General features: G+C 41.6%; 1 protein-coding gene across 2 annotated transcripts; it reads left to right on the top strand.

Annotated features, from left to right (window-relative positions):
• The first annotated feature begins 3,965 nt into the window (after positions 1-3,965).
• prss56 (serine protease 56) lies at positions 3,966-25,325 on the top strand. 2 transcript variants are annotated; one of them, XM_049478979.1, is made up of 16 exons: positions 3,966-4,271; positions 4,881-5,017; positions 7,971-8,129; positions 14,953-15,207; positions 16,090-16,279; positions 16,540-16,648; positions 18,123-18,279; positions 18,424-18,566; positions 18,690-18,849; positions 18,971-19,159; positions 19,746-19,913; positions 20,155-20,336; positions 20,515-21,022; positions 21,731-21,796; positions 23,582-23,688; positions 24,414-25,325. In XM_049478979.1, exons 2-16 carry the CDS (start codon positions 4,918-4,920, stop codon positions 24,585-24,587), a joined length of 2,667 nt encoding a protein of 888 aa, XP_049334936.1. In that variant the 5' UTR covers positions 3,966-4,271; positions 4,881-4,917; the 3' UTR covers positions 24,588-25,325. The 2 variants fall into 2 exon arrangements, with proteins under 2 accessions (XP_049334936.1, XP_022519746.2); XM_022664025.2 differs by lacking the exon at positions 7,971-8,129.
• The last annotated feature ends 222 nt before the right edge of the window (positions 25,326-25,547 follow it).

Genomic DNA, 25,547 nt, shown 5'->3' with positions numbered 1-25,547 from the left:
TATAATAACAACAACAGCAACACAAGCCTACTAAACCAAACCCCACACTTATAATCACTTACATGTACAACACGTTTAGATCTATAACGCTAAAAATGAATAAGCTCCCATACACCACCTCCGTGTGTTGCACTGTTTTCTGTGACCGCTAGATTTTGTGACCACGGGCAAGTAGTTCTCAGCAGACCGGTGCACTGGCCGATTCGAAACGTGTTCGTTTATAATGTTTACCCCGACTGGCCAAAACGGTTCAGTTTAGGGCTGAGGGTAAGGTGTAGGTATAGAAAGCTTCCGTTTTGCCAATGAACGCTCATAACCGTGAGCACTGGTCACAAAATTCCGACGGTGACAGAAAACGGTGTAACACCGCAGCGCCGACGGCGCTAGCTAAAATAACTTAAGGCAGCTAGCTTAGCTAAACACCTGAACTTATGAATAATGCTACTGTTTCTGGAAACTGTGAAATGCCATGCACAAATATAAACCAAAAATTTATAATTTCTGCCTGTGGCAGGTTTAAAACCTTTGGTAGACAGCCTTAAGTCTTTTTAAAGACACCCGCGGAGACCCTGATGTAAACGGTAACTTACTGTGTGACCCTGTTGACATAGTGCTCCTGGATGTTTGCGCTTCAAGTGCTCCTTTTGCACATATGGCAGAGGACCACATTGTTGCCCTTTTGCGTGAAATGCTCCCAAACTTTAGATGCCCGCTGGCGTTTTTTTGTAGCTGTTTTCACTACCGCAGTTCTACAGCGGGGGTGTTGTGCCGATTCTGTCCGCGAAGCGGGAGTCAGATTCAGCAGAGAGTCGGATTCGGCACAAGCGCGGCAGCACCTCGCGGTCCGCGGTGTTAGTTGTAAGCGCTCGCGCTAGCCGCAAAATACGACAGAAAACACTGAGGGAGCTGCAGAATTATGTATGGGACTAGAATATGAGCTCTCACCAGAACAAGCGAATCAATCAATCTCTCTCTCTCTCTCTCTCTCTCTCTCTCTCTCTCTCTCTCTCTCTCTCTCTCTCTCTCTCTCTCTCTCTCTCTCTCTCTCTGTGTGTGTGTCTCTCTCTCTCTCTCTCTCGCACGTGAACTCCTCCGCGTTTGACTTGCAGAACTGTGTTTAGCTGTTCTTAAAAATCATTTTAATTAAATAATAGTTCTATGGTTCTATGTTACCGTGTTAATTAACATATTTACGACGCGCCGACGCACGTTATGCAAATCGATGTATTTTCGTAATCGATGACGTCGATTATGTCGACGCGTCGCCCCAGCCCTAGTGGTATGATTAGCTGCTGTTGTTTGATTATCTGCTGCTGTATGATTAGCTACTGCTGTATAATTAGCTGCTGTATGATTAGCTACTGCTGTATGATTAGCTGATGCTGTATGACAGCTGCTGTGGTATGATTAGCTGCTGCTGTATGATTAGCTGCTGCTGCATGATTAGCTGATGCTGTATGATTAGCTGATGCTGTATGATTAGCTGCTGCTGTATGATTATCTGCTGCTGTATGATTAGCTACTGCTGTATAATTAGCTGCTGTATGATTAGCTACTGCTGTATGATTAGCTGATGCTGTATGACAGCTGCTGTGGTATGATTATCTGCTGCTGTATGATTATCTGCTGCTGTATGATTATCTGCTGCTGTATGATTAGCTACTGCTGTATAATTAGCTGCTGTATGATTAGCTACTGCTGTATGATTAGCTGATGCTGTATGACAGCTGCTGTGGTATGATTAGCTGCTGCTGTATGATTAGCTGCTGCTGTATGATTAGCTGCGGTGGTATGATTAGCTGCTGCTGTATGATTAGCTGCTGCTGTATGATTAGGTGATGCTGTATGACAGCTGCTGTGGTATGATTAGCTGCTGCTGTATGATTAGCTGCTGCTGTATGATTAGCTACTGCTGTATCATTAGCTGCTGTATGATTAGCTACTGCTGTATGATTAGCTGATGCTGTATGACAGCTTCTGTGGTATGATTAGCTGCTGCTGTATGATTAGCTGATGCTGTATGATTAGCTGCGGTGGTATGATTAGCTGCTGCTGTATGATTAGCTGATGCTGTATGATTAGCTGCGGTGGTATGATTAGCTGCTGCTGTATGATTAGCTGCTGCTGTATGATTAGCTGCTGCTGCTGTATGATTAGCTGATGCTGTATGATTAGCTGCGGTGGTATGATTAGCTGCTGCTGTATGATTAGCTGCTGCTGTATGATTAGCTGCTGCTGTATGATTAGCTGATGCTGTATGATTAGCTGCGGTGGTATGATTAGCTGCTGCTGTATGATTAGCTGCTGCTGTATGATTAGCTGCTGCTGCTGTATGATTAGCTGATGCTGTATGATTAGCTGCTGCTGTATGATTAGCTGCTGCTGTATGATTAGCTGATGCTGTATGATTTGATGCTGCTATATTAGGTGCTGTATAATTAGCTGCTGTGAACAGTGACTAAATTAAGTTTAAAGCAGCCTTAGGTTATTAGAAAATATCCCAAGCTTTGAGCATACATTGGAGCACTGTTCAATCCATCATCCAAAAATGGAAAAAGTATTCTATAACTGCAAACCTCCCAAGACATGGCCGTCCATCCAAACTGACAGATCAAGCAAGGAGAGCACTGATCATAGAAGCAGCCATCTGTCCACAGGACAAATATAAGTCATGGGTGCTACAAATCTTTATGGCCTTGTGGAAGAAGTGTGGAAGAAGAAAACCATTGCTGAAAGAAAGTGCTGTTTGCAGTTTACCTCAAGCCATGTAGGAACACAGCAAACATGTGTATGATGGTTTTGTTGTCAGATAAGACCAAAGTTGAACTTTTTGGCTTAAATGCTGAGTGCTATGTGTGGCAGAGAGTGATGGGAATAACGGCATTAAAATAAACAAGTAATCAAACGAATTACTCCCCCTTACTGCACGTTACTTTAGCCGCTCAATTAAGTTGTTTTTTTTTTACTTTGCGTATACAGACAAAGGTGCAAGTGTGTGTGTGTGTGTGTGCATTGTGTGTGTGAGTCACAAGGGAGGGGAGGATGAGATATCTGCACACACTCTATTAATCTGGCTTTTGAAACACGCTCTGAGAAGGTGGTGGTGGGGGTTACGGGGGCGAGTGACACAAAAGTAACGCAATAGTTATTTTTACTGGTAACTAGTTACTTTTATAATGGAGTAACTAAGTAACTTTTGAAGAAGTAACTAGTAACTATAACTAATTAGTTAGTTACATGCCCAACACTGGTGGCAGAAAAGTAGCACTGCTCAGAACCCTGACTGCACCATCCCCACTGTGAAACATGGTGGTGGCAGCATCATGCTGTGAGAATGATTTTCTTCAGCAGGGACAGAGAAGCTGTTTAGAGTTAATGTGAGGATGGGTGAAGCTAAATACAGGACACTTCTGGAAGAAAACCTGTTAAAGACTTGAGACTGGGAAGGAGATTCACCTTCCAGCAAGACACTGACCCTAAACATAAAGCCATAGCTACAGTGGAATGGTTACCAGCTGCTCTTCATCCAACCTGATCTTAAGCTGTTTTGCACAGGAGAATGGGCCAAAATTGCACTTGATGCACAAAGATGGTAGAGACAAACCCCAAATGACTTGCTTTATGCTAACCATACACTTCTAAAAGACTCTGAAAAGACTTTTAATTGACTAAAGTCTGACACCCTCTCACATCTTTTTCATCCATGTCCAGTTATGCAAACTTGCAGCTTCCCGTAGCTCTCCTGCTGGTTGTTGACATTGTCCACATCACTATTTGCGTGAGCCCAGTCTGAAGACTTAACATTAAACACGGTTGATTTTATCTGAACTCCAGGACGAGAAAAAGACTGACCTTCAATCCTAACCACCTTACATTGAACCACTGAACTGTCATGATTTTATCCTAAAACTGGAAATTTGTCTGCGACAGTGAAATCACTTAAAAATGGCCTGGTCAGCATTATTTTATTGGTGTCTAGTAAATCTGACATTTTGAAAAGAAAATTCTCTTTGTATACTGAAAGCATTAAAAATGTTTAATACAACCAATGTTTTCACTTGACTTGGCTGTAAATAGCCTGTGGACATATTTTCATGTACGTGATCTCATGCTTGTGTTTATGAAATTCTAACTCTTTTCCAGCTGCTTTGTGTGATTATTTGAAAGTTGGATGATGGCGAGGCTGACCACAAGCTTTCCCCTGAGAGGTGCTGCATGTGTCCTGCAGGAGAGCATGAAGCAGGGTCTTGTTCTGGACTCTAATGATGAAAGTAAGTTTATGTGGGAAAGATAAGAGTGATGTGAACTGGCAATATTTTAATGGAGGATATAAAAGCATGAAAGTGATCAAGGAGGACGGCGGGCCTGTGATCACGCCGGCACGGCTTTGAAGTGACTGAGCTCAGAGCAGAGAGAAGGACAATGCACTCTTTCATTCAGCAACAGAATGACAGATGCTCCCTCTCTCTCTCTCTCTCTCTCTGTTGCTCTCCCTCCCTCCCTGAATCAAAACTCTTTCTTGTTGTGGCAAGTTGCTCTCGATTCGCTGTCACTGTCTTAATGAATTCAGCTGTTTGTGTATTGGCTACGACAGACCCCCCGGCCCCCTGCCCCCGCAGAGACTGTATATATCTCCTACCCCAATTCATACTTCCCCCCCATTGTTCCTCCACACACTCACACTCGCAGACAGATGTCCAGAGAGAGCGGCAGTGTGGGAGAGTGCTGAAACTGACAGAAAACAGGCACCCCCTGCCCTCCCACCCCACCCTTAAGACAAAAACAGCTCTGTGTGGGTGTGTGTGTGTCTGTGAGAACAAGGTGTTCCTTAAAGAGGCTTTTTCCAGTTTTTTTTGTATTTTGCTCTTTTCTTGGGTCAGTCAGAAGGACTCACCTGTGGTCAGGTGAAGCGGAGTCATGCTGCCGGTGTTGCTGTTTGCTCTGATGCTGATTGAGTGGTGTGCCGGGGCACCTGCAGTAAGAGAGGTGTACAGGATGCCGCAGAGCGCGCTGAAAGGTAAGCCTCAGTGGACTGGGTTTAAATGCCACTGTTATTGTTTTTATAGTGTTACGATGATTCAACATTACTTCCAGCACAAGAGCAACAAAGCAACACAATTTAACAAAACAACTGAATAAACACAATAGTACCAAAGTATTGAGTGACTTGTTTTCTTAGAACATACTGTTACCCAAATACTCAGGGATTTATAAGGTGAAGAACTGTAGGAATTGTAGTGTTAGTGTTTCTTTGTCATGATTAAAGTATGGGTTAAAATAAATGGGATGCTCAGTCAATACTGCAAAACTTAATTGTTACAATTAATCAAGATGAATTCATGTCCATATAACATTCAGCGTTTGGCAAAACAAATACAGTTGGATTAAATATCAAATAAATAAAAAATACAAAACAAAAATACAAATAAACCAATTGATATTTAAGCCAGGAACAGTTTTTATTATTTTCAAGCAATTATAAAACTGTAAGAAAATATTTTAAACAATATTAATTGTTGTAAAAATATAGTTTGAACTGATGTTTATTCCATTCAAATAAACTCAAATAAATCAATCATAACATCATAACTTAATTAATTTCATGAATATTATTTTTTTATTAATTTCTCTAATGCTCATATTTAACACACATTTAAAGCAGAATTCTTTTAATTACCACCTGTTTTAGAGCAGCACTCCTGTCTTCAGTGTATGGGTTCAGCTGACCCTGACTGGCCTTTTACACAGTAAAAAGAAACTGTTCAATAAACACTGCTCACTGAAGATCTCATTCATCACTTCTAATCAGCTCAGTACTGTTCTGAGCTGCACTTACAGCAGGTTAGATCATACAGGCTGTGTAATAAAGCGAGTCTGTAGTGCTGGAGGGTTCGTGTTGTGGGCCCGACTGTGCTGGAGCTGCCAGTGTGTTCCACAAGCTCATCACAGAAACAGAGACAGTGGCTCAGTTCACTAATTAAAACCTCGACAGGCTTTGAAGTCCTCTCCCTCGTGCAGTAGAAAGCTAGTGAATGGGGGGTTAGGAGTGGGCATGGGGGCACAGTGTAACAGTGTATGAAGTGTGTGTTTGGAGTTCTCAGAATCAGTGTGTCACAAAAACTCTCAAAACACTCTCAAAGCGGCATAGTAAATATAAATATTAGAGAATGTGAAAATACGCCAAGACAAAGCCACTCAGTGATCCTGCAGTGAAGCAGGTTTAGACAGTTGGGTTTTTACAGTTTTCTCAGTTAAGTTGCAGGTTGTTGAGTTTGGTGTTGGTGTCTTTAGATCTAACATTGTTGTTCCTTTCTTAAAAAACTAAACCTGTTCATTAACTAATTAGTTAAATGACCAAGGTAGTCACTAAGCTGTGCTAGATAAGGCGTTTCACGGTTGGATCAAGGACTAAAATGTGGTATTTAGAGGACGCTATAAATAATTTATGTATACTCCTACAGCAACTGACTAAATAATGTGTGTATACACTCAAAAACAGGGCTGGTTCCCTGGACATGAACCTTGATCTACTTGGCAGTGTTTTTTAACTATTAAAGCCTGCAATCATTTCTATCCAGTCTACAGTTATACTATATAGTTATACCAATAGTATAGTAATGATCAGATATATGTTTGGTAAAGTCTTGTGGAAACATAAGTTGGGAGCTTGGTGGGAGGTGAATCTGGGACACCAGATTTCACGGCTGAAAATTGCTCATACACAATTTTGTAGACTAGGGTGGTTTTCTCAAAATACATAACACAATTCACAAAACCACAAAGCCAAACAGCAAAATACCAAATTTAGACTGCAAAATGAAGCACTGCAACCAAAACTACATATAGCATTATCACAATTAACATTTTATTGTTCACCAAGCAACACAGCTGCAGAAAAAATAGATAAAAGAGACAAGAAAATAATGAATTAATAAAGAAAAAAGGTACTTTTATAAAGTTGTTTTATTCTGATGTGGTTTTGTTTGAGAATGCGAGCTAATATGGAAAGACTGACTTGTTGAATGTTGATGAATATAATGTTTTCTTGGATCTTGTGGCTTTGAATTTCTCGTAATCTTCTTTCATACTTTCATTTTCTCAATGGCAGCTTCCTGTGCCGTAGAGAACATTTGGCCCCTTCCTTCAACATGGCTGCATCTCTCAGTCCTAGAAAAACTAAAATATAAGGCTTGAACAACGCTGCCTATAGTTATTTCCCACACAATACAGGACAATAAACAGAAAGTAAACATGTGTCACCCAACTGATACACTATGACATGTGGTATACTGCATGTAAAAGAAATTTTGGTTCTTCAGTCTAAATGTTCGGATGACAGAGGCGACAGTAAAGCAGCTCAAGGGTGCTGACCAGCCTCTATCTGTCCAGTGCTATCAATTAACCAATTAGGTATTTGAGCAGGTGGTTCATATATTGACCAATAAGCTCATGTTGTATCATTCAGTGTTTTGATATGGAAATGTGTTTTTATATCAGATTGGTGTGTGTTATGCAGAGAATCAGTGCAGTTAAGAATTGCTGTTTTGAATTGCTATTTTTTTTTAAAGCAAAAACTGAGGTAGAGTTTTAGAGACTTGAGAAGAGGTTATATCATCTGTGTGTCAGTTTAAATAATTGTGCTCCACATGTCATTTTAGTGTGTTAGCAACTGGAAAAAATGTAATATTGGGGTTAAATGCTGTTAATCAGATGATAAATCCTAGGTGTTAGCTGTTGGATTTTGATGTGATGTAGTTAAAGGTGAGTGAGTGGGAGTGTAAATTAGGTATAACCCCAGTTCTCAGGTGTTTCCTATGTTAAACATTACATCCACATGTGCTCAATAGGTATATATTTCCAAACTATTAGCAACCACATGGAGCCACAAATCATCTCCAGGCAGTGGCAGTGTAGGGAGTTATCTTTGTAGGTTTGCTCTGAACCATCTCTCTTCCCCTGTGTCTCTTCAGCTCTGTCTGACAGGGGTACGGTGGTGATGGAGGCGGCGCTGACGCGTGCTCTCTCTGCGGTGGATGGGGCGATAGCACACAGGAGTAAAGCTGAGGCGGGCTGCAGGGGCTGCATGCCTTGCCTGTTTCAGAACTGTGGACAGCGTTCAGGAGCATGTGGTGAGAATACGCCCACTCCATATTAAATTACACTCATTTATACAGAGCTTTTTACAACTAGTGTTATTACAAAATAGCTTTATAGAATATAAAAAATCATTTGAGGACAAAAGGTGAAACATAAAATATAGTAACATAAAATGGAAGAGTACAGAGTGGAGATGAGTTGCACAGAGTGGAGATGAGGTTTACAGAGTGAAGTTGAGTTGCACAGAGTGGAGATGAGTTGTACAGAGTGGAGATGAGTTGCACAGAGTGGAGATGAGTTGCACAGAGTGGAGATGAGTTGCACAGAGTGGAGATGAGTTGCACAGAGTGGAGATGAGTTGCACAGAGTGGAGATGAGTTGCACAGAGTGGAGATGAGTTGCACAGAGTGGAGTTGAGTTGTACAGAGTGGAGATGAGTTGCACAGAGTGGAGTTGAGTTGCACAGAGTGGAGATGAGTTGTACAGAGTGGAGATGAGTTGTACAGAGTGGAGATGAGTTGTACAGAGTGGAGATGAGTTGCACAGAGTGGAGATGAGTTGCACAGAGTGGAGATGAGTTGCACAGAGTGGAGATGAGTTGCACAGAGTGGAGATGAGTTGCACAGAGTGGAGATGAGTTGCACAGAGTGGAGATGAGTTGCACAGAGTGGAGTTGAGTTGTACAGAGTGGAGATGGGTTGCACAGAGTGGAGATGAGTTGTACAGAGTGATGAGTTGTACAGAGTGGAGATAAGTTGCACAGAGTGGAGATGAGGTTTACAGAGTGGAAATGAGTTGTACAGAGTGGAGATGAGTTGTACAGAGTGGAGATGAGGTTTAAAAAGTGGAGATGGGTTGTACCGAGTGGAGATGAGTTGTACAGAGTGGAGATGAGTTGCACAGAGTGGAGATGAGTTGCACAGAGTGATGAGTTGCAAAGAGTGGAGATGAGGTTTACAGAGTGGAGATGAGTTGTACAGAGTGGAGATGAGGTTTACAGAGTGGAGTTGAGTTGCACAGAGTGGAGATGAGGTTTACAGAGTGGAGATGAGTTGCACAGAGTGGAGATGAGTTGCACAGAGTGGAGATGAGGTTTACAGAGTGGAGATGAGTTGCACAAAGTGGAGATGAGTTCTACAGTGTGGAGATGTGGTTTACAGAGTGGAGATGAGTTGCACAGGGTGGAGATGAGTTGTACAGAGTGGAGATGAGTTGTACAGAGTGGAGTTGAGTTGCACAGAGTGGAGATGAGTTGTACAGGGTGGGGATAAGTTGCACAGAGTGGAGATGAGTTGTACAGAGTGGAGATGGGTTGCACAGAGTGGAGATGAGTTGTACAGGGTGGGGATAAGTTGCACAGAGTGGAGATGAGTTGTACAGAGTGGAGATGAGTTGTACAGAGTGGAGATAAGTTGCACAGAGTGGAGATGAGATTTACAGAGTGGAGATGAGTTGCACAGAGTGGAGATGAGGTTTACAGAGTGGAGATGAGTTACACAGAGTTGAGATGAGGTTTACAGAGTGGAGATGGGTTGTACAGAGTGAAGATGAGTTGTACAGAGTGGAGATAAGTTGCACAGAGTGGAGATGAGATTTACAGAGTGGAGATGAGTTGCACAGAGTGGAGATCAGTTGTACAGGGTGGAGATGAGTTTCACAGAGTGGAGATGAGGTTTACAGAGTGGAGATGAGTTGCACAGGGTGGAGATGAGTTGTACAGATGGAGATCAGTTGTACAGAGTGGAGATGAGTTGTACAGAGTGGAGATGAGTTGTACAGATGGAGATGAGTTGTACAGAGTGGAGATGAGTTGTACAGATGGAGATGAGTTGTACAGATGGAGATGAGTTGTACAGAGTGGAGATGAGTTGTACAGAGTGGAGATCAGTTGTACAGAGTGGAGATGAGTTGTACAGAGTGGAGATGAGCTGTACAGATGGAGATCAGTTGTACAGAGTGGAGATGAGTTGTACAGATGGAGATGAGTTGTACAGATGGAGATCAGTTGTACAGAGTGGAGATGAGTTGTACAGATGGAGATGAGTTGTACAGATGGAGATGAGTTGTACAGAGTGGAGATCAGTTGTACAGAGTGGAGATGAGTTGTACAGAGTGGAGATCAGTTGTACAGAGTGGAGATCAGTTGTACAGAGTGGAGATGAGTTGTACAGAGTGGAGATGAGTTGCACAGAGTGATGAGTTGCAAAGAGTGGAGATGAGGTTTACAGAGTGGAGATGAGTTGTACAGAGTGGAGATCAGTTGTACAGAGTGGAGATCAGTTGTACAGAGTGGAGATGAGTTGCACAGAGTGGAGATGCGTTGCACAGAGTGGAGATGAGTTGCACAGAGTAGAGATGAGTTGTACAGAGTGGAGATGAGTTGTACAGAGTGATGAGTTGTACAGAGTGGAGATAAGTTGCACAGAGTGGAGATGAGGTTTACAGAGTGGAAATGAGTTGTACAGAGTGGAGATGAGTTGTACAGAGTGGAGATGAGGTTTAAAAAGTGGAGATGGGTTGTACCGAGTGGAGATGAGTTGTACAGAGTGGAGATGAGTTGCACAGAGTGGAGATGAGTTGCACAGAGTGATGAGTTGCAAAGAGTGGAGATGAGGTTTACAGAGTGGAGATGAGTTGTACAGAGTGGAGATGAGGTTTACAGAGTGGAGTTGAGTTGCACAGAGTGGAGATGAGGTTTACAGAGTGGAGATGAGTTGCACAGAGTGGAGATGAGTTGCACAGAGTGGAGATGAGGTTTACAGAGTGGAGATGAGTTGCACAGAGTGGAGTTGAGTTGTACAAAGTGGAGATGAGTTCTACAGTGTGGAGATGTGGTTTACAGAGTGGAGATGAGTTGCACAGGGTGGAGATGAGTTGTACAGAGTGGAGATGAGTTGTACAGAGTGGAGTTGAGTTGCACAGAGTGGAGATGAGTTGTACAGGGTGGGGATAAGTTGCACAGAGTGGAGATGAGTTGTACAGAGTGGAGATGGGTTGCACAGAGTGGAGATGAGTTGTACAGGGTGGGGATAAGTTGCACAGAGTGGAGATGAGTTGTACAGAGTGGAGATGAGTTGTACAGAGTGGAGATAAGTTGCACAGAGTGGAGATGAGATTTACAGAGTGGAGATGAGTTGCACAGAGTGGAGATGAGGTTTACAGAGTGGAGATGAGTTGCACAGAGTGGAGATGAGATTTACAGAGTGGAGATGAGTTGCACAGAGTGGAGATGAGGTTTACAGAGTGGAGATGAGTTACACAGAGTTGAGATGAGGTTTACAGAGTGGAGATGGGTTGTACAGAGTGAAGATGAGTTGTACAGAGTGGAGATAAGTTGCACAGAGTGGAGATGAGATTTACAGAGTGGAGATGAGTTGCACAGAGTGGAGATGAGTTGCACAGAGTGGAGATGAGTTGTACAGGGTGGAGATGAGTTTCACAGAGTGGAGATGAGGTTTACAGAGTGGAGATGAGTTGCACAGGGTGGAGATGAGTTGTACAGATGGAGATCAGTTGTACAGAGTGGAGATGAGTTGTACAGAGTGGAGATGAGTTGTACAGATGGAGATGAGTTGTACAGAGTGGAGATGAGTTGTACAGATGGAGATGAGTTGTACAGAGTGGAGATCAGTTGTACAGAGTGGAGATGAGTTGTACAGAGTGGAGATGAGCTGTACAGATGGAGATCAGTTGTACAGAGTGGAGATGAGTTGTACAGATGGAGATGAGTTGTACAGATGGAGATGAGTTGTACAGAGTGGAGATGAGTTGTACAGATGGAGATGAGTTGTACAGATGGAGATGAGTTGTACAGAGTGGAGATCAGTTGTACAGAGTGGAGATCAGTTGTACAGAGTGGAGATCAGTTGTACAGAGTGGAGATGAGTTGTACAGAGTGGAGATGAGTTGTACAGAGTGGAGATGAGTTGCACAGGGTGGAGATGAGTTGTACAGAGTGGGGAGGAGTTGTACAGAGTGGAGATGAGTTGCACAGGGTGGAGATGAGTTGTACAGAGTGGGGAGGAGTTGTACAGAGTGAAGATGAGTTGTACAGAGTGGAGATGAGTTCTACAGTGTGGAGATGTGGTTTACAGAGTGGAGATGAGTTGCACAGGGTGGAGATGAGTTGTACAGATGGAGATCAGTTGTACAGAGTGAAGATGAGTTGTACAGAGTGGAGATAAGTTGCACAGAGTGGAGATGAGATTTACAGAGTGGAGATGAGTTGCACAGAGTGGAGATGAGTTGTACAGGGTGGAGATGAGTTTCACAGAGTGGAGATGAGGTTTACAGAGTGGAGATGAGTTGCACAGGGTGGAGATGAGTTGTACAGATGGAGATCAGTTGTACAGAGTGGAGATGAGTTGTACAGAGTGGAGATGAGTTGTACAGAGTGGAGATGAGTTGTACAGAGTGGAGATGAGTTGTACAGAGTGGAGATGAGTTGTACAGATGGAGATGAGTTGTACAGAGTGGAGATGAGTTGTACAGATGGAGATGAGTTGTACAGAGTGGAGATCAGTTGTACAGAGTGGAGATGAGTTGTACAGAGTGGAGATGAGCTGTACAGATGGAGATCAGTTGTACAGAGTGGAGATGAGTTGTACAGATGGAGATGAGTTGTACAGATGGAGATCAGTTGTACAGAGTGGAGATGAGTTGTACAGATGGAGATGAGTTGTACAGATGGAGATGAGTTGTACAGAGTGGAGATCAGTTGTACAGAGTGGAGATCAGTTGTACAGAGTGGAGATGAGTTGTACAGAGTGGAGATGAGTTGTACAGAGTGGAGATGAGTTGCACAGGGTGGAGATGAGTTGTACAGAGTGGGGAGGAGTTGTACAGAGTGAAGATGAGTTGTACAGATGGAGATGAGTTGTACAGAGTGGAGATCAGTTGTACAGAGTGAAGATGAGTTGTACAAAGTGGAGATGAGTTCTACAGTGTGGAGATGTGGTTTACAGAGTGGAGATGAGTTGCACAGGGTGGAGATGAGTTGTACAGATGGAGATCAGTTGTACAGAGTGGAGATGAGTTGTACAGAGTGGAGATGAGTTGTACAGATGGAGATGAGTTGTACAGAGTGGAGATGAGTTGTACAGATGGAGATGAGTTGTACAGAGTGGAGATGAGTTGTACAGATGGAGATGAGTTGTACAGAGTGGAGATGAGTTGTACAGAGTGGAGATGAGCTGTACAGATGGAGATCAGTTGTACAGAGTGGAGATGAGTTGTACAGATGGAGATGAGTTGTACAGATGGAGATCAGTTGTACAGAGTGGAGATGAGTTGTACAGATGGAGATGAGTTGTACAGAGTGGAGATCAGTTGTACAGAGTGGAGATCAGTTGTACAGAGTGGAGATGAGTTGTACAGAGTGGAGATGAGTTGCACAGGGTGGAGATGAGTTGTACAGAGTGGGGAGGAGTTGTACAGAGTGGAGATGAGTTGTACAGATGGAGATCAGTTGTACAGAGTGGAGATGAGTTGTACAGATGGAGATGAGTTGTACAGAGTGGAGATGAGTTGTACAGATGGAGATGAGTTGTACAGATGGAGATGAGTTGTACAGAGTGGAGATGAGTTGTACAGATGGAGATGAGTTGTACAGAGTGGAGATCAGTTGTACAGAGTGGAGATGAGTTGTACAGAGTGGAGATGAGCTGTACAGATGGAGATCAGTTGTACAGATGGAGATGAGTTGTACAGATGGAGATGAGTTGTACAGAGTGGAGATGAGTTGTACAGATGGAGATGAGTTGTACAGAGTGGAGATGAGTTGTACAGATGGAGATGAGTTGTACAGAGTGGAGATCAGTTGTACAGAGTGGAGATGAGTTGTACAGAGTGGAGATGAGCTGTACAGATGGAGATCAGTTGTACAGATGGAGATGAGTTGTACAGATGGAGATGAGTTGTACAGAGTGGAGATGAGTTGTACAGATGGAGATGAGTTGTACAGATGGAGATCAGTTGTACAGAGTGGAGATGAGTTGTACAGATGGAGATGAGTTGTACAGATGGAGATGAGTTGCACAGAGTGGAGATGAGTTGTACAGAGTGGAGATCAGTTGTACAGAGTGGAGATCAGTTGTACAGAGTGGAGATGAGTTGTACAGAGTGGAGATGAGTTGTACAGAGTGGAGATGAGTTGTACAGAGTGGAGATGAGTTGTACAGAGTGGAGATGAGCTGTACAGAGTGTTTTCCTCCCAGTTTGCTGTGTCAGAGTAGTACCTAATTCTCCGCCACATTTTCCCAAAAGACATTTACTATAGTGAATATATATGTATGAGATGTATGTATATTTAAGATCATCCCCAGTTTTTTCAGTTTTTCAGAACTGATACAAAATCCAGTGAACCCAAACGTACAGCCGCGAGCTTTTAAGAGTAAAATGTATATATAGTGTATATTGTAAATACAACCGAAAGTATATTATGAAAAAGGGTATGGGTGTTTTGTTTGGAAACAAAAGGTTTTGGAAATGGATACAAAAAAAGGAATTGGCAAAGCCTTGGTTTATAGTGAAGCAGAGCACATTCACACTTTCATCATAATAACTAAAAACGACAGATAAATCTGTAACTATTAAAAGTAGAAGTCTTTTCTTTAGAGAAATTACAAATGAAGCCAGAGAGCGGTGAGTACTGTTTCCTACACCTTCAAAAGTCTGCTACAGGAAGAGTCACGTCTGGCTGACCCACATGGAAACAGCTTTACTTTGGACTAAGTCTCAGTTTCATCAGTAAAGAGAAGAATAGTCTGAAAGTCATTGATAAGATAAAGAGAAAATTAAAAAGCAGCTTGTCATACAGCACTGCCACTGTAACTGTGATCGATTTGTCCCCTGTAGCTCCTCCAGAGTCGTTGCTGATGGAGCCAAGCTGTGATGTGATTGGACGTGCTCAGAGTGTGTCTGATGAAGGTGAGAGGAGCTGGGCACTGAGTCAGGCGTGCGGTTTCTACAGAACTCGCTGTGCCACCGCAGAGCTGCACTCCGACTCCTGCATCAGAACAATGGGAGAAAGCTGCAGTTCCAGGGTGCTACAGTGTAGTCTACTCAACACAATGCAGAATCTAGAGCCAGTCACACAGACCAGAACGCAAGGTAAACATTCCAACAGCCTATTAACCTTATTTACAGCATAGCTTACAACACAAAAATATATATATATATATATAACTTATTAAATCCACCACCTTCCGAAGAAAAGCAGACGCATCTGTAGTTGAAGAAGCTCATTTAAAACACCCACCTGAACTCCTGCTATTACCATTATGTGAAGGTAAACTCAGTTGCAAGACTTTTGTGAAACAGATGCATCAAGTGGTGTAAAGCTGTTGGAAAAAAACTCTAGCACAGACACTAAACGCGCACAAGAGGACAGAAGTGTTTAAAGGGTAAACTTTACAACCACATCTGACACACCCTCTTCACTGAATCTTCAGAACTGAGCCGTTTATGGTTTCTCCTCTACAGAATGGTAAGAGCGGATGTATGGACATTTGGGTGGATGTTTTAACATTTCTTCAACCTCAGACGCAGCTTTTCTTTGAAGGGTAGTGGATGTAACATAAATGGAGATCCACAACAATGAGATCTTTTGGGTTCAAATTCAAAACTCTAAACTGTCACATTATATGACTCATTCTGTACGTTTATTATCACTGTGGGTGTAATCCATTGGACCGCTGTCGCCTTAGCTCACACAAAGTGAACAAATGTGGCCCCCTCTTGCTGTGATGAAGAATAAGGTGGATAGGGTCCTCTGTGTGTTTCATGTATATAACCTACTTACTTGTCTATACTTGTTCTATACTTGTTCTATATATTTATTAAAAAATAAATCATGAGTATCTTTCTTGCAAACAACATTTTGTTTGTTACAAGAATGTTTGAAAACAAACACATATACATTATATAAAAAGATGCTGGAAGACCCATTCCTGTTTATAATGGTGTTGAACTTCTCTGTTCTGTGTGTTGTAGCTGTGTGTGGTCAGCGAGTGTCAGTGGGAAGGAACCTGACCCAGCCACGCTCAAGGATTGTGGGTGGTTCTCCGGCTCCCCCTGGCAGCTGGCCGTGGCTGGTAAACCTACAGCTGGATGGGGCTCTGATGTGTGGAGGAGTGCTAGTGGACAGCTCCTGGGTCCTTACTGCTGCACACTGCTTCGCTGGGTAAGAGTCTACAACACCTCCACCCTCGATTACACACTACACACAACAACTATACAGCCCCAGCTCCACATCCCTGAACATCACCTGCATAGTTTCCATAATTCCATTCAAAATTGAACTCTATCAAAATTTCAATTTAAGTGTACATAAAGAATAAACTTCATTTGAGTAGCTAATGTGTTGTTCTAAGCATTCCAAATATTCCAGTTACTGCTGTTAATACCAGATTATTCACCTCTTCTCTTTATCTCTGTGTTTAGAAGCCGCAGTGACAGTTACTGGACGGCTGTAGTTGGGGAGTTCGACATCACTAAGACTGATCCTGAAGAACAGGTCTTGAAAGTCAACCGTGTCATCACACACCCCAAGGTAAACACTTCAGTGCCTTGGCTGGTGACCTGTTTACATTAAATTAGAGGTGCAGCGACTTATTGATTTTGTCATGGTTGAACAGTTTTCAGACATATATACTTTATTGTTAACGCTTTATAATACAGCCCATGTTTCAGAGCATAAGTTCCCTTTACTTACTGTGTCACTTCTCTGGATGAACCAGTACATTCAAAACACTTACCAAGTCCTACAGGTACTTTAACTGTACATATAAATAAAAAGTACAACCAAGAACAAGAGTATAACAACTAGGTAACTTTCTGAAACTTACCATGTACTTTCCCAACACGGTGTAACTGTTCTCTATGAATCAGTAAATACAAAATACGTATGGGTCCTACTCGGACTTAAATATAGGTACAATAAAGAACAGCAATTTCCCTAAATTTGTGGTGCAATTTTCATATAAAATAATATATAATCATTTTGCCCTTTGTTCATGGCAGTTATGAAGACTTCATCCCAGTCACACTCCAGGGAATTATTATTCTAATAATTTTATGAGTTTGAAAAAGAAAATGAGAATTTAACTTATGCTTGTAAAACTGTCAAGAGTGAAGCAGCTAAAACAGTCAGGGTGGAGCAGGAAGAAAATGTGTCAAGACTAAAATACAATAATATTGATATATCTTCAATAACCAGAAATGCTGAGATTTAAAGAAAATTATAAAACCACAAGGTTTTATATTAATGATTAATAAACTCACACCTCACCTGATTTTTACTGCTCTTACTCTGTAAGTAAGAGCACTTACTCAGTAAGTACTCAGTGTTTTACCGTTCACACAGTACTTACCCTCTAAAATGCGGGCTGTATTATAAAGTATTACCACTTTATTAAATGAGGTATTGGGCACAGAGTAGTCAAAACAGGCAAGGTCAAAACCAGGTAATACAACAGCTAGAGAGAGAACGTACCACACACAAACAGTCTAGGGGTCATACATGGGCAACGCAATATCAAAAATCAAGGTCAGTAAATACAAAAAATGGGTCAGCAACAAGAGAGTAAACACAGGCAAGGAGAAACGTGTTGTACGTGCATAATTCATCAGTGTTCAGCAAGAAGTGAGGTGTGCCTTAGGTAGGCCTCAAGTCACGTGCAGTCAATATTCAGGTGACTGGCTTCTGGGTAGTGCAGAGTGCAGTTTCATGTGTTTAGGAACGGAAGTGGTGCATTTTGGGCATTGTAGTCTGGAAACTGGAGAGCGCAGGCAGAGCATCCTTGCTTATAAATTTTGAATTTTTACATATTTTCTATTAGCAGCAGCATTTATGAATTCGTCCTGATGGTCTTCATTGTTATCAATTACATATATTTGAGTTTTTGATTATTAAGTAATTCATAACCCCAGTAATAGTTTATAGTAGTATGTTAAACACATTTAAATTACATTACAAATAAATTCTTATTCTTCTTGATTTATTACCCCACACCTCTCTGTTGCAGTTCAACCCAAAGACATTTAATAATGACATTGCCCTGGTGGAGCTGACCTCTCCTGTGGTTCTGTCAGACCAAGTAACTCCAGTCTGTTTGCCCTCTGGGATTGAGCCTCCCACTGGTACGCCCTGTCTGGTGGCTGGTTGGGGGTCACTGTATGAAGGTAAGAGCAAAACAGAAACCCTGTTTAGACTATAAATGCTCTGACTGTGGTCGGATGGGTCCTAGAATATCTGATTCTGTTTAATGATGCTTTACTTCCTACAATCTGTAAGCATTTTGTGTGTGTGTGTGTGTGTGTGTATAGATGGTCCAGCAGCTGATGTGGTAATGGAGGCTAAGGTTCCTCTGCTCTCTCAGGGCACGTGTAAAAGTGCTCTTGGTAAAGAACTGCTTACCAACACCATGTTCTGTGCTGGCTACTTGTCTGGGGGCATTGACTCCTGCCAGGTATAAAACATACACACACACACACACTCACCACACTCACACACAGAGCAGACACTAACTAGCTCATGTAATTGACTCCCAATAGCTAAATAAAGAAGCTATGTGTTCTCTCTCCATCTGCAGGGGGATTCTGGTGGGCCACTAATCTTCCAGGATCGTATTACTGGCCGGTTCCAGTTATACGGGATCACCTCGTGGGGTGATGGGTGTGGTGAGAAGGGAAAGCCAGGTGTATACACTCGAGTCACAGCCTTCACTGACTGGATCCTCAGTGAAATCCAGAGTAAGTAGCATGTGCTAAAAACACGCACAGACACTGATACACAAATACAGTGTTGGGAAAAGTAAAACATCTGTACTGTGCTTTTTGTCATGATGTTTTTGCCGAATACAATCAATCACAGAGTCCGTGGGGAGCAGGGAGCCCACATGTCCGGAGCTTCTGAAGACATCCGAGCTGTCGGAGGAGCAGCGGGAGTCAGAGTTTACCTCACTCTGCCGCTTCTACACCCTCAGCTGCCCTTCAAACCTCGACGCCACTGCGTGCCAGCATCTAGCCCAGGACAAGTGCCGGAGCCGCTTCAAGAAGTGTCGTGAGTTCCTTTACACTACTTTACAGTTATTATATACGTTAGTCTTAAAGGGTTTAGTCATTTTCCTGCGTATCAAACCTTCTGAACCTGGTGATTAAATTACTGTATTAAAGGTCTATATTAATCTCAACACGTGATGTTAAAACAAGAACATGAACATGAGACCAGATCATTATTTTCAAGACAATGGAAAACAATTAAAATGACAAAGTTGCAATAAATTTACATAATTCCATTTCATCGTAGGTACATTATGTTCTATATCCACCATGTTATGGTACTTGATGCTGAAGTGTATTGTGCAGTGCATGTGAGAACTCCATTAGGGAGAATAGCCGTTGTTCATTAATGATAAAAATAACATTTAATTTCTAATAAATGTTAACTTGAACAGACTCTTTGGGCTGGATTTGACAACTGTTTTCAAGGTCACTTTACCTCAAAAACAAATGATTAATTAGTGAAAAACATATATGGGTAAAAAAATAAAAGAAAACCTTTCCTCAAACATTAATATTCAAATTTCACATTTCCTCTCTTTTCTCTCTCTTTCTCTCTCTCTCTTATTTTATTTCTTTCTTTCCAGAGTTGCACTCATTCTTGCAGAGTCTATTGGATCTGTTGCAAAGGGCAGATGACTACATCAGAGACAAAGTGGACCTGACCTTCTTCACGCAGAGTCTTCCTCAGCTGCTGGAACAGGTCTACAGTTCTGCAGTCACCACACGGACACGCAGACACACCCATGAAGCAGGTACAGCCAATCACCTGCCTCCTGTTATTTCTCAGAAAAGTATGGCACAACCCTACAGTCTAGCCTGTGTTTAGTATATAATGTGATTTTTAGATCTTTTTAGAGATACATTTTTAGCGTTTAGTAAATTAAGCAAGTATAAGTAAGATAAGTGTCTGTATTTGTGAGAAGTTTTTTTCTGTTTTTTGCAATATGTGGTTTAACTCTCATAGTATATATAACAGAGGTATTGTTTTAAAAGAACAGGTAGGCCCCTCCTCCACACCTGCTGCTTCAGCCTGGACACCACCCTCTGTATTTGAGCAGGTGGGCCCTCTAGTGGACGACTGGAAGATGTACCTCAACAGCATTGCTGAGAATATGGACCATGATGACCTGGAGAAAACACAGCATCACTCTACAGAGGAGCAGATCTTCCAGCAGGTAAACAGCACCTGTCATTTCTGAGGATCTTAATGCAAAATACACAAATACTGCCTATTTAACTACAGTGACACAAAAACACACCTTTACATATACCACCCATTTAGTACAGAACACCCTGTAGATGTGCCTTGTCTTGTTAAGTAGTTAGAGACTGACCAGGTGATGTGATTTTTAGGGAGGGGAGTCGACTCTTCATCAGCTGGAGGGGGATCTGCACTCCGCGATCACCTTCCTTCACTCCAGTCTGGGGTCTCATGCGTATACAGAACCAGACATACACTTCTACTGGACAAACACTCTGGATTATAATACAGAGACTAAAATTCCTCCCAGTGGATCAGCCCAGCCCGTGTCAGATCCACACTCTGAGGACAGCACACTCACACTGCATAACTGGAGAATTCTACTGCAGACGCTTAGTGGAGAAGATACCAGAAATGAAGAGGTTAAAGTGAGTAAGGCAGGAAGTGTATCAAGCACTGTCACTCCTGGACATGGTCTATCTTCTGAGACCCCAGAACCCAAAGCTGAGGAGCTTTCTGCACTATCCCAGGAGAACATGCAGACACCTGTGGAGGAAGAAACTCAGAAAATAACATCATCTAATTCTGTGACAGAAGAAACAGTGGCAAGCTCAACCCCTTCCCTGTTTCCTCAGACGTCCTCCCAAAGAAGGAAGAATGGTGATTTTTTTACCCTTCATTTTACTTAATGACTTGTTTCTGACTTGCTAAAGTTACTGCTTCATTACTCCTTGTGGTGGATTGGGTAAACCTGCGGTAAGGAATTTTGGTTGTCAAATTTTGTGAATGTGACGCCAATAAATCCATAATTCATACACAGTACCCCCAACTGAGGAAGTACCTGTTTATTAACTGATTAGTTAATTATTTAGGATCAGACTACAAGGCTTGGCTGGGGGTTCCTTTTGGAGAAGGGATGGCTGGGCATCTGTCCCGGCACCCTTTTGTCCAATTTAAGGGTATACCAAAAAGCCTGTATTACATTTACTATTAACACTACAATAAGAATACATTAATTAACTGTACGTACAACAGAATGTCTCTAAATGTCTCTTAGAATAAAACTAGTTATTTATTGACTAGATAAGAATGTCTTAATTCCTTATTAGCTGACAGGATTTACTAAATTCTTAAGCATCACTTTAAAATTTAGAGTTAAATAATTAAAACGAGTTTCAGTTAAATATTTAGTTAAGACATTATTTTCCTGTTTTTACTGTCCTAGGTATTTAATTTTATTTGTGACCCTTATTTTAAAGTGTTACCCATTTATTTGGTTAAAATGTAAGCATAACTTGCACATAAATAAGTATAGTATATATGTCCAAAGGTTTGTGAACACCCCTTTAATTTGTATTTTTCCTCCAGAACATCTGCAAAAGAGGCGGAGGAGAGATCTGCGTGAGAGACAGACACGTGGAATTGGCAATAAAGGTATTTTACCATTCAGAGAATTCCCAGATAGCATTTCAGAAAGAGCTGAACTCTCTGAACTATGTAAAGCTACGTAAGGGCCAATCCCATTCCTCTTCTGTACCCCTACCACATGACTGTAACCCTTCTTGTTGGATTAGAGTTAGAGGTGAAATCTTCCCCCTAAGAATTGGACAACCCTTCAAGCACCCGATACAGATATAGCATTATAGCAGTGGAGCGCTAAAGTTTAGTGAACTAGCTGCTGCTGCTGGTTAACTAGTTAACTTTAGGGAGTGGGCAGATTTAATGTTTCTCATTTAAAAAGGAGACATTATTTATTAAAACGTTCTGTTTACTGAAACTCCAGTCTTAACTGATAGGGCTAACTACACACTTCTTCTAGGTTGGGTTTAGGCTTTTCCTTGGTTGAACCTCTGTAACACACTACTGCCATCTAGTGTATTACCAAAGACAATTACTGCATATCACTACAGCCGGTGGTTCAGCAAGTAATTATTATTGTCCATTTCCTAATTCCTTTGTGAGGAACTGAAATTAGCTTTTCTTTTTTTTATTTTTCTGTCTCACCTTAAATCCTGCAGCATCTGCTGTCACCGTTTAAGGTGGAATGGGAAAGTTAGTAAACTAACTAGCTACTGAGATGTAGTACTAGCAATTTCTGTAATGCTTGTTATGAAGAAATTGACCATAAATCATTAAAACTACATATTAGCCCAAACCTGGATATTGTACGGCCTGCGGGCCACAACCAGTCCTCTGACTATCTGAGGATATCTGAGGAGCAGAGACTCACGCTTCTCATGCAGAGACTGAAAATAGAACAGAAACGAGTTTTACAGCAAAGTAAACATAATTTACCAGGTTTAATCAACTAATGACAGAAAGACAAATTCCTGAAAAATCTGTAAAACAGTAACATTTTAGAAATGTGCAAATTGTAATCAAATGATACCACAAAAACTTGAAGAGTATTGCTAACTGTGTTCATTACGTATGTTTCCAGTAATAGTACTGAAAAATAAAACAAGAGTTTGAAGCCCTATAAATCATGAAAATCAAAGGCTTATCATACATATCACACATTAATTCACTTGTTTAAGCCAAAAACATGCTAGATTTCTCCCACTGAATACAAAAAAAGAACTGAGGTAGAACAAATGCATTTATCACATTTTTCCTATAAAGTAAATGATGCTGCTATTTTTTTTGTGTTAGGTTGTGTAGCTGAAAGTGCTGCTAGTAATCTCTGTTAATGTTGCACATATTCCAAACTTTTTTTTATAAATGTTCTTCTGTTTATATAATTATGTGCTCAACATTAATTGCATCACTGTAATGTTTCATTTACTGGTAAAGTAATGCTTGCATTCCTCTGACAAATCTCAGTCATGTAGCTCCAACACTTCCTCTAACCTACCCCCCCCCCCCACCCTAACATGAATAGGACCCCCTAACCCTAGGTGTGCATGTGCCAAACATGGGCTAAGTAGTGAAATGGGATTAAGGAACTGGGTTGGGTTTAAGGAATTGGGTTTAAGGAACACCTCTTGCTAACCCAGCTACCGGATGAACGACTGCCATATTGTGTCATAGATTTTATATAAATTTTAGGCCTAAGAAGAAAATTGTAATTAGTCCAAAGTTCCCAACAACAATCTTATACTTTCTTTTCTATGCGTAAATGGAGTGTATATAAATACTGAAGTATTGATTTATTTAACTGAATTTGTATAGAGATTAAGGCTCTGAATGTGGACTGAAAGGGTGTGTATTGTGTTGCAGTGTGTCCTGGGGTCACTGACTCAGCACAACAGGTCATCTTTACCAAGCAGACTTACAGCTGGATCCTGGATATCACCCCCAGCAACCTCAACATGAACTTCCAAGAGGTGAGTGAGTGAGACAGAGCGTTGAGGCTTGAGTGAGTAAGTTGAGTGACTTAGTGGGTGAGTTGAGTGACTTAGTGAGTGAGTGAGTGAGTGTGTGAGTTAAATAAGTGAGTTTAGAGTTGAGTGAGTTGTGAATGAGATGAATGAAGTAAATGAGTGAGTTGTAAGTTGTATGAGTTGTGAGTCGAGTGAGTGAGTGTGTGAGTTGAATGAGTAAGTTTTAAGTTGAGTGAGTTTTGAGTGATGTTGGATGATGATGTTGGAGGAGGTGTTGGTGTGACAGTTAGGCGTATGTTGTAAAGGAGTGGGTGAGTGAGAGGAATAAATGAGTTTTGAGTTGAGTGAGTGAGTTGTGATGATGATGAAGTGGGAGGAGGTGTTGGTGTGATAGTAAATGTTGTAAGGGAGTGAGAGAGAGTTAGTGAGAATGACATTTTGGATGATGATGGATGGAGATGTTGGAGGAGGTGTTGGATGAGGTGTTTGTGTAACAGTAAAGACATGCATGTTGTGAGGGATTGAGTGAGTTAGTGAGAGAGTCATGTTGGATGGAGATGTTGGATGGAGATGTTGGATGGAGATGTTGGATGGAGATGTTGGATGAGGTGTTGGATGGAGATGTTGGATGAGGTGTTGGATGAGGTGTTTGTGTAACAGTAAAGACATGCATGTTGATTCTCTCTACATAATGCTCACTCTGCATTTATATGCTTGTGTTGTTTCAGGTGCTGGTTGATCTCACCACAAAAAATGAAAGAGGCCTATACGAGGCCCGGGTCAAGGCCAGCGTAGGAGGACGACCCTTGACCTTTTACAGTTTCGTGGGCTTGGAGAACGAGTCATTCTACCGCAGCATGCCTCGCATCATTGCTCTCGCGCTTGATGCTCTTAAAACTTAAAGCTCTCCTCAAACTATAACTTGTCACTGCGTGATGACTACGCTACAGTCATTCCCTCACTGTGGGAAGAGGTTGATGGCAGCAGACGTCAGGAACTCCTCTTCAGTGAGGATTCTGAGGTTGTGTGATTTTCTGATGAGCAGGAGGAGTAATGCAGCGTGTTCTCATGAGGCCTGAAAGCCGTTCTGCAGTTCTGCATATCGTGGCGTCATGTGCTAAGAAGCATGGGTTGTTTATTGTTGTTTAAAATGTTTATTTAAAGAACCATTGAAAGGTTCTTCAAGGAACCAGTTGGATTAAAAGGATTCTTTAAAATGAGGGACAAAGTGGAATATCAGACTTGAAGAAGGACAAATGGACTATGCTTAAACCTGGACTGATGTCACAATCGGCATGTGGTCATTGTAAGGACTTCCTCCTCCTGTGTTTTTACTTTACTTGAACAGTAACACCAGCCACAATGGAATTCTGGGAACCAAACTAGTTCCAATAACTGAGAACAGCTGTTCCAGGATCCTGTGGTTGCAGATACAGACCCTATGGAAGCATGTTTTTTCTGAATGTACTGAAAGACCTCACTAAGCAGTTTGGGTCATGTGACCCTCGCTAATTTATTCTTTGAAAACTTCTGTCGAGCAGGAGCAAAATGTAGTGTTTTATTTGTTATTATATATTTATTTGTATAGAGAAGATTTGTATTTTTGTAAAAATAAAAAAGTTTAAGCAGTATGCAAATTAAATATATGTGAATAAAGGCAATCATTTTGTTTACACAGGGTTGCATTTCAACACAGATTCAGGTTCTTGAAATTGATTTTTATTATTTGTATGACCCTGTATTGCAACATGAATTAGGAGTGGGCTCTTTTTTTTCAGAACTTCTGCCAGACCAAACACCATTTACTTGTGTATGTGAACGAGAGTGGATTTAGTGTTCATCAGTGAAGGAAATTAAATTAA

This window comes from Astyanax mexicanus, chromosome 4, assembly GCF_023375975.1.
Source record: "Astyanax mexicanus isolate ESR-SI-001 chromosome 4, AstMex3_surface, whole genome shotgun sequence".
Classification (NCBI taxonomy): domain Eukaryota; kingdom Metazoa; phylum Chordata; class Actinopteri; order Characiformes; family Acestrorhamphidae; genus Astyanax; species Astyanax mexicanus.
Note: the sequence above shows the minus strand (reverse complement) of the source record. Positions and strands in the feature narration are given on the sequence as shown.

Bases quoted from the DNA above. Each gene is read 5' to 3' on its own strand.
- prss56 (XM_049478979.1), top strand. From the start codon at position 4,918: ATGCTGCCGGTGTTGCTGTTTGCTCTGATGCTGATTGAGTGGTGTGCC. The intron at 8,130-14,952 runs GTGAGAATACGC...TGTCCCCTGTAG, and splicing joins ACAGCGTTCAGGAGCATGTG to CTCCTCCAGAGTCGTTGCTG. The intron at 18,280-18,423 runs GTAAGAGCAAAA...GTGTGTGTATAG, and splicing joins TTGGGGGTCACTGTATGAAG to ATGGTCCAGCAGCTGATGTG.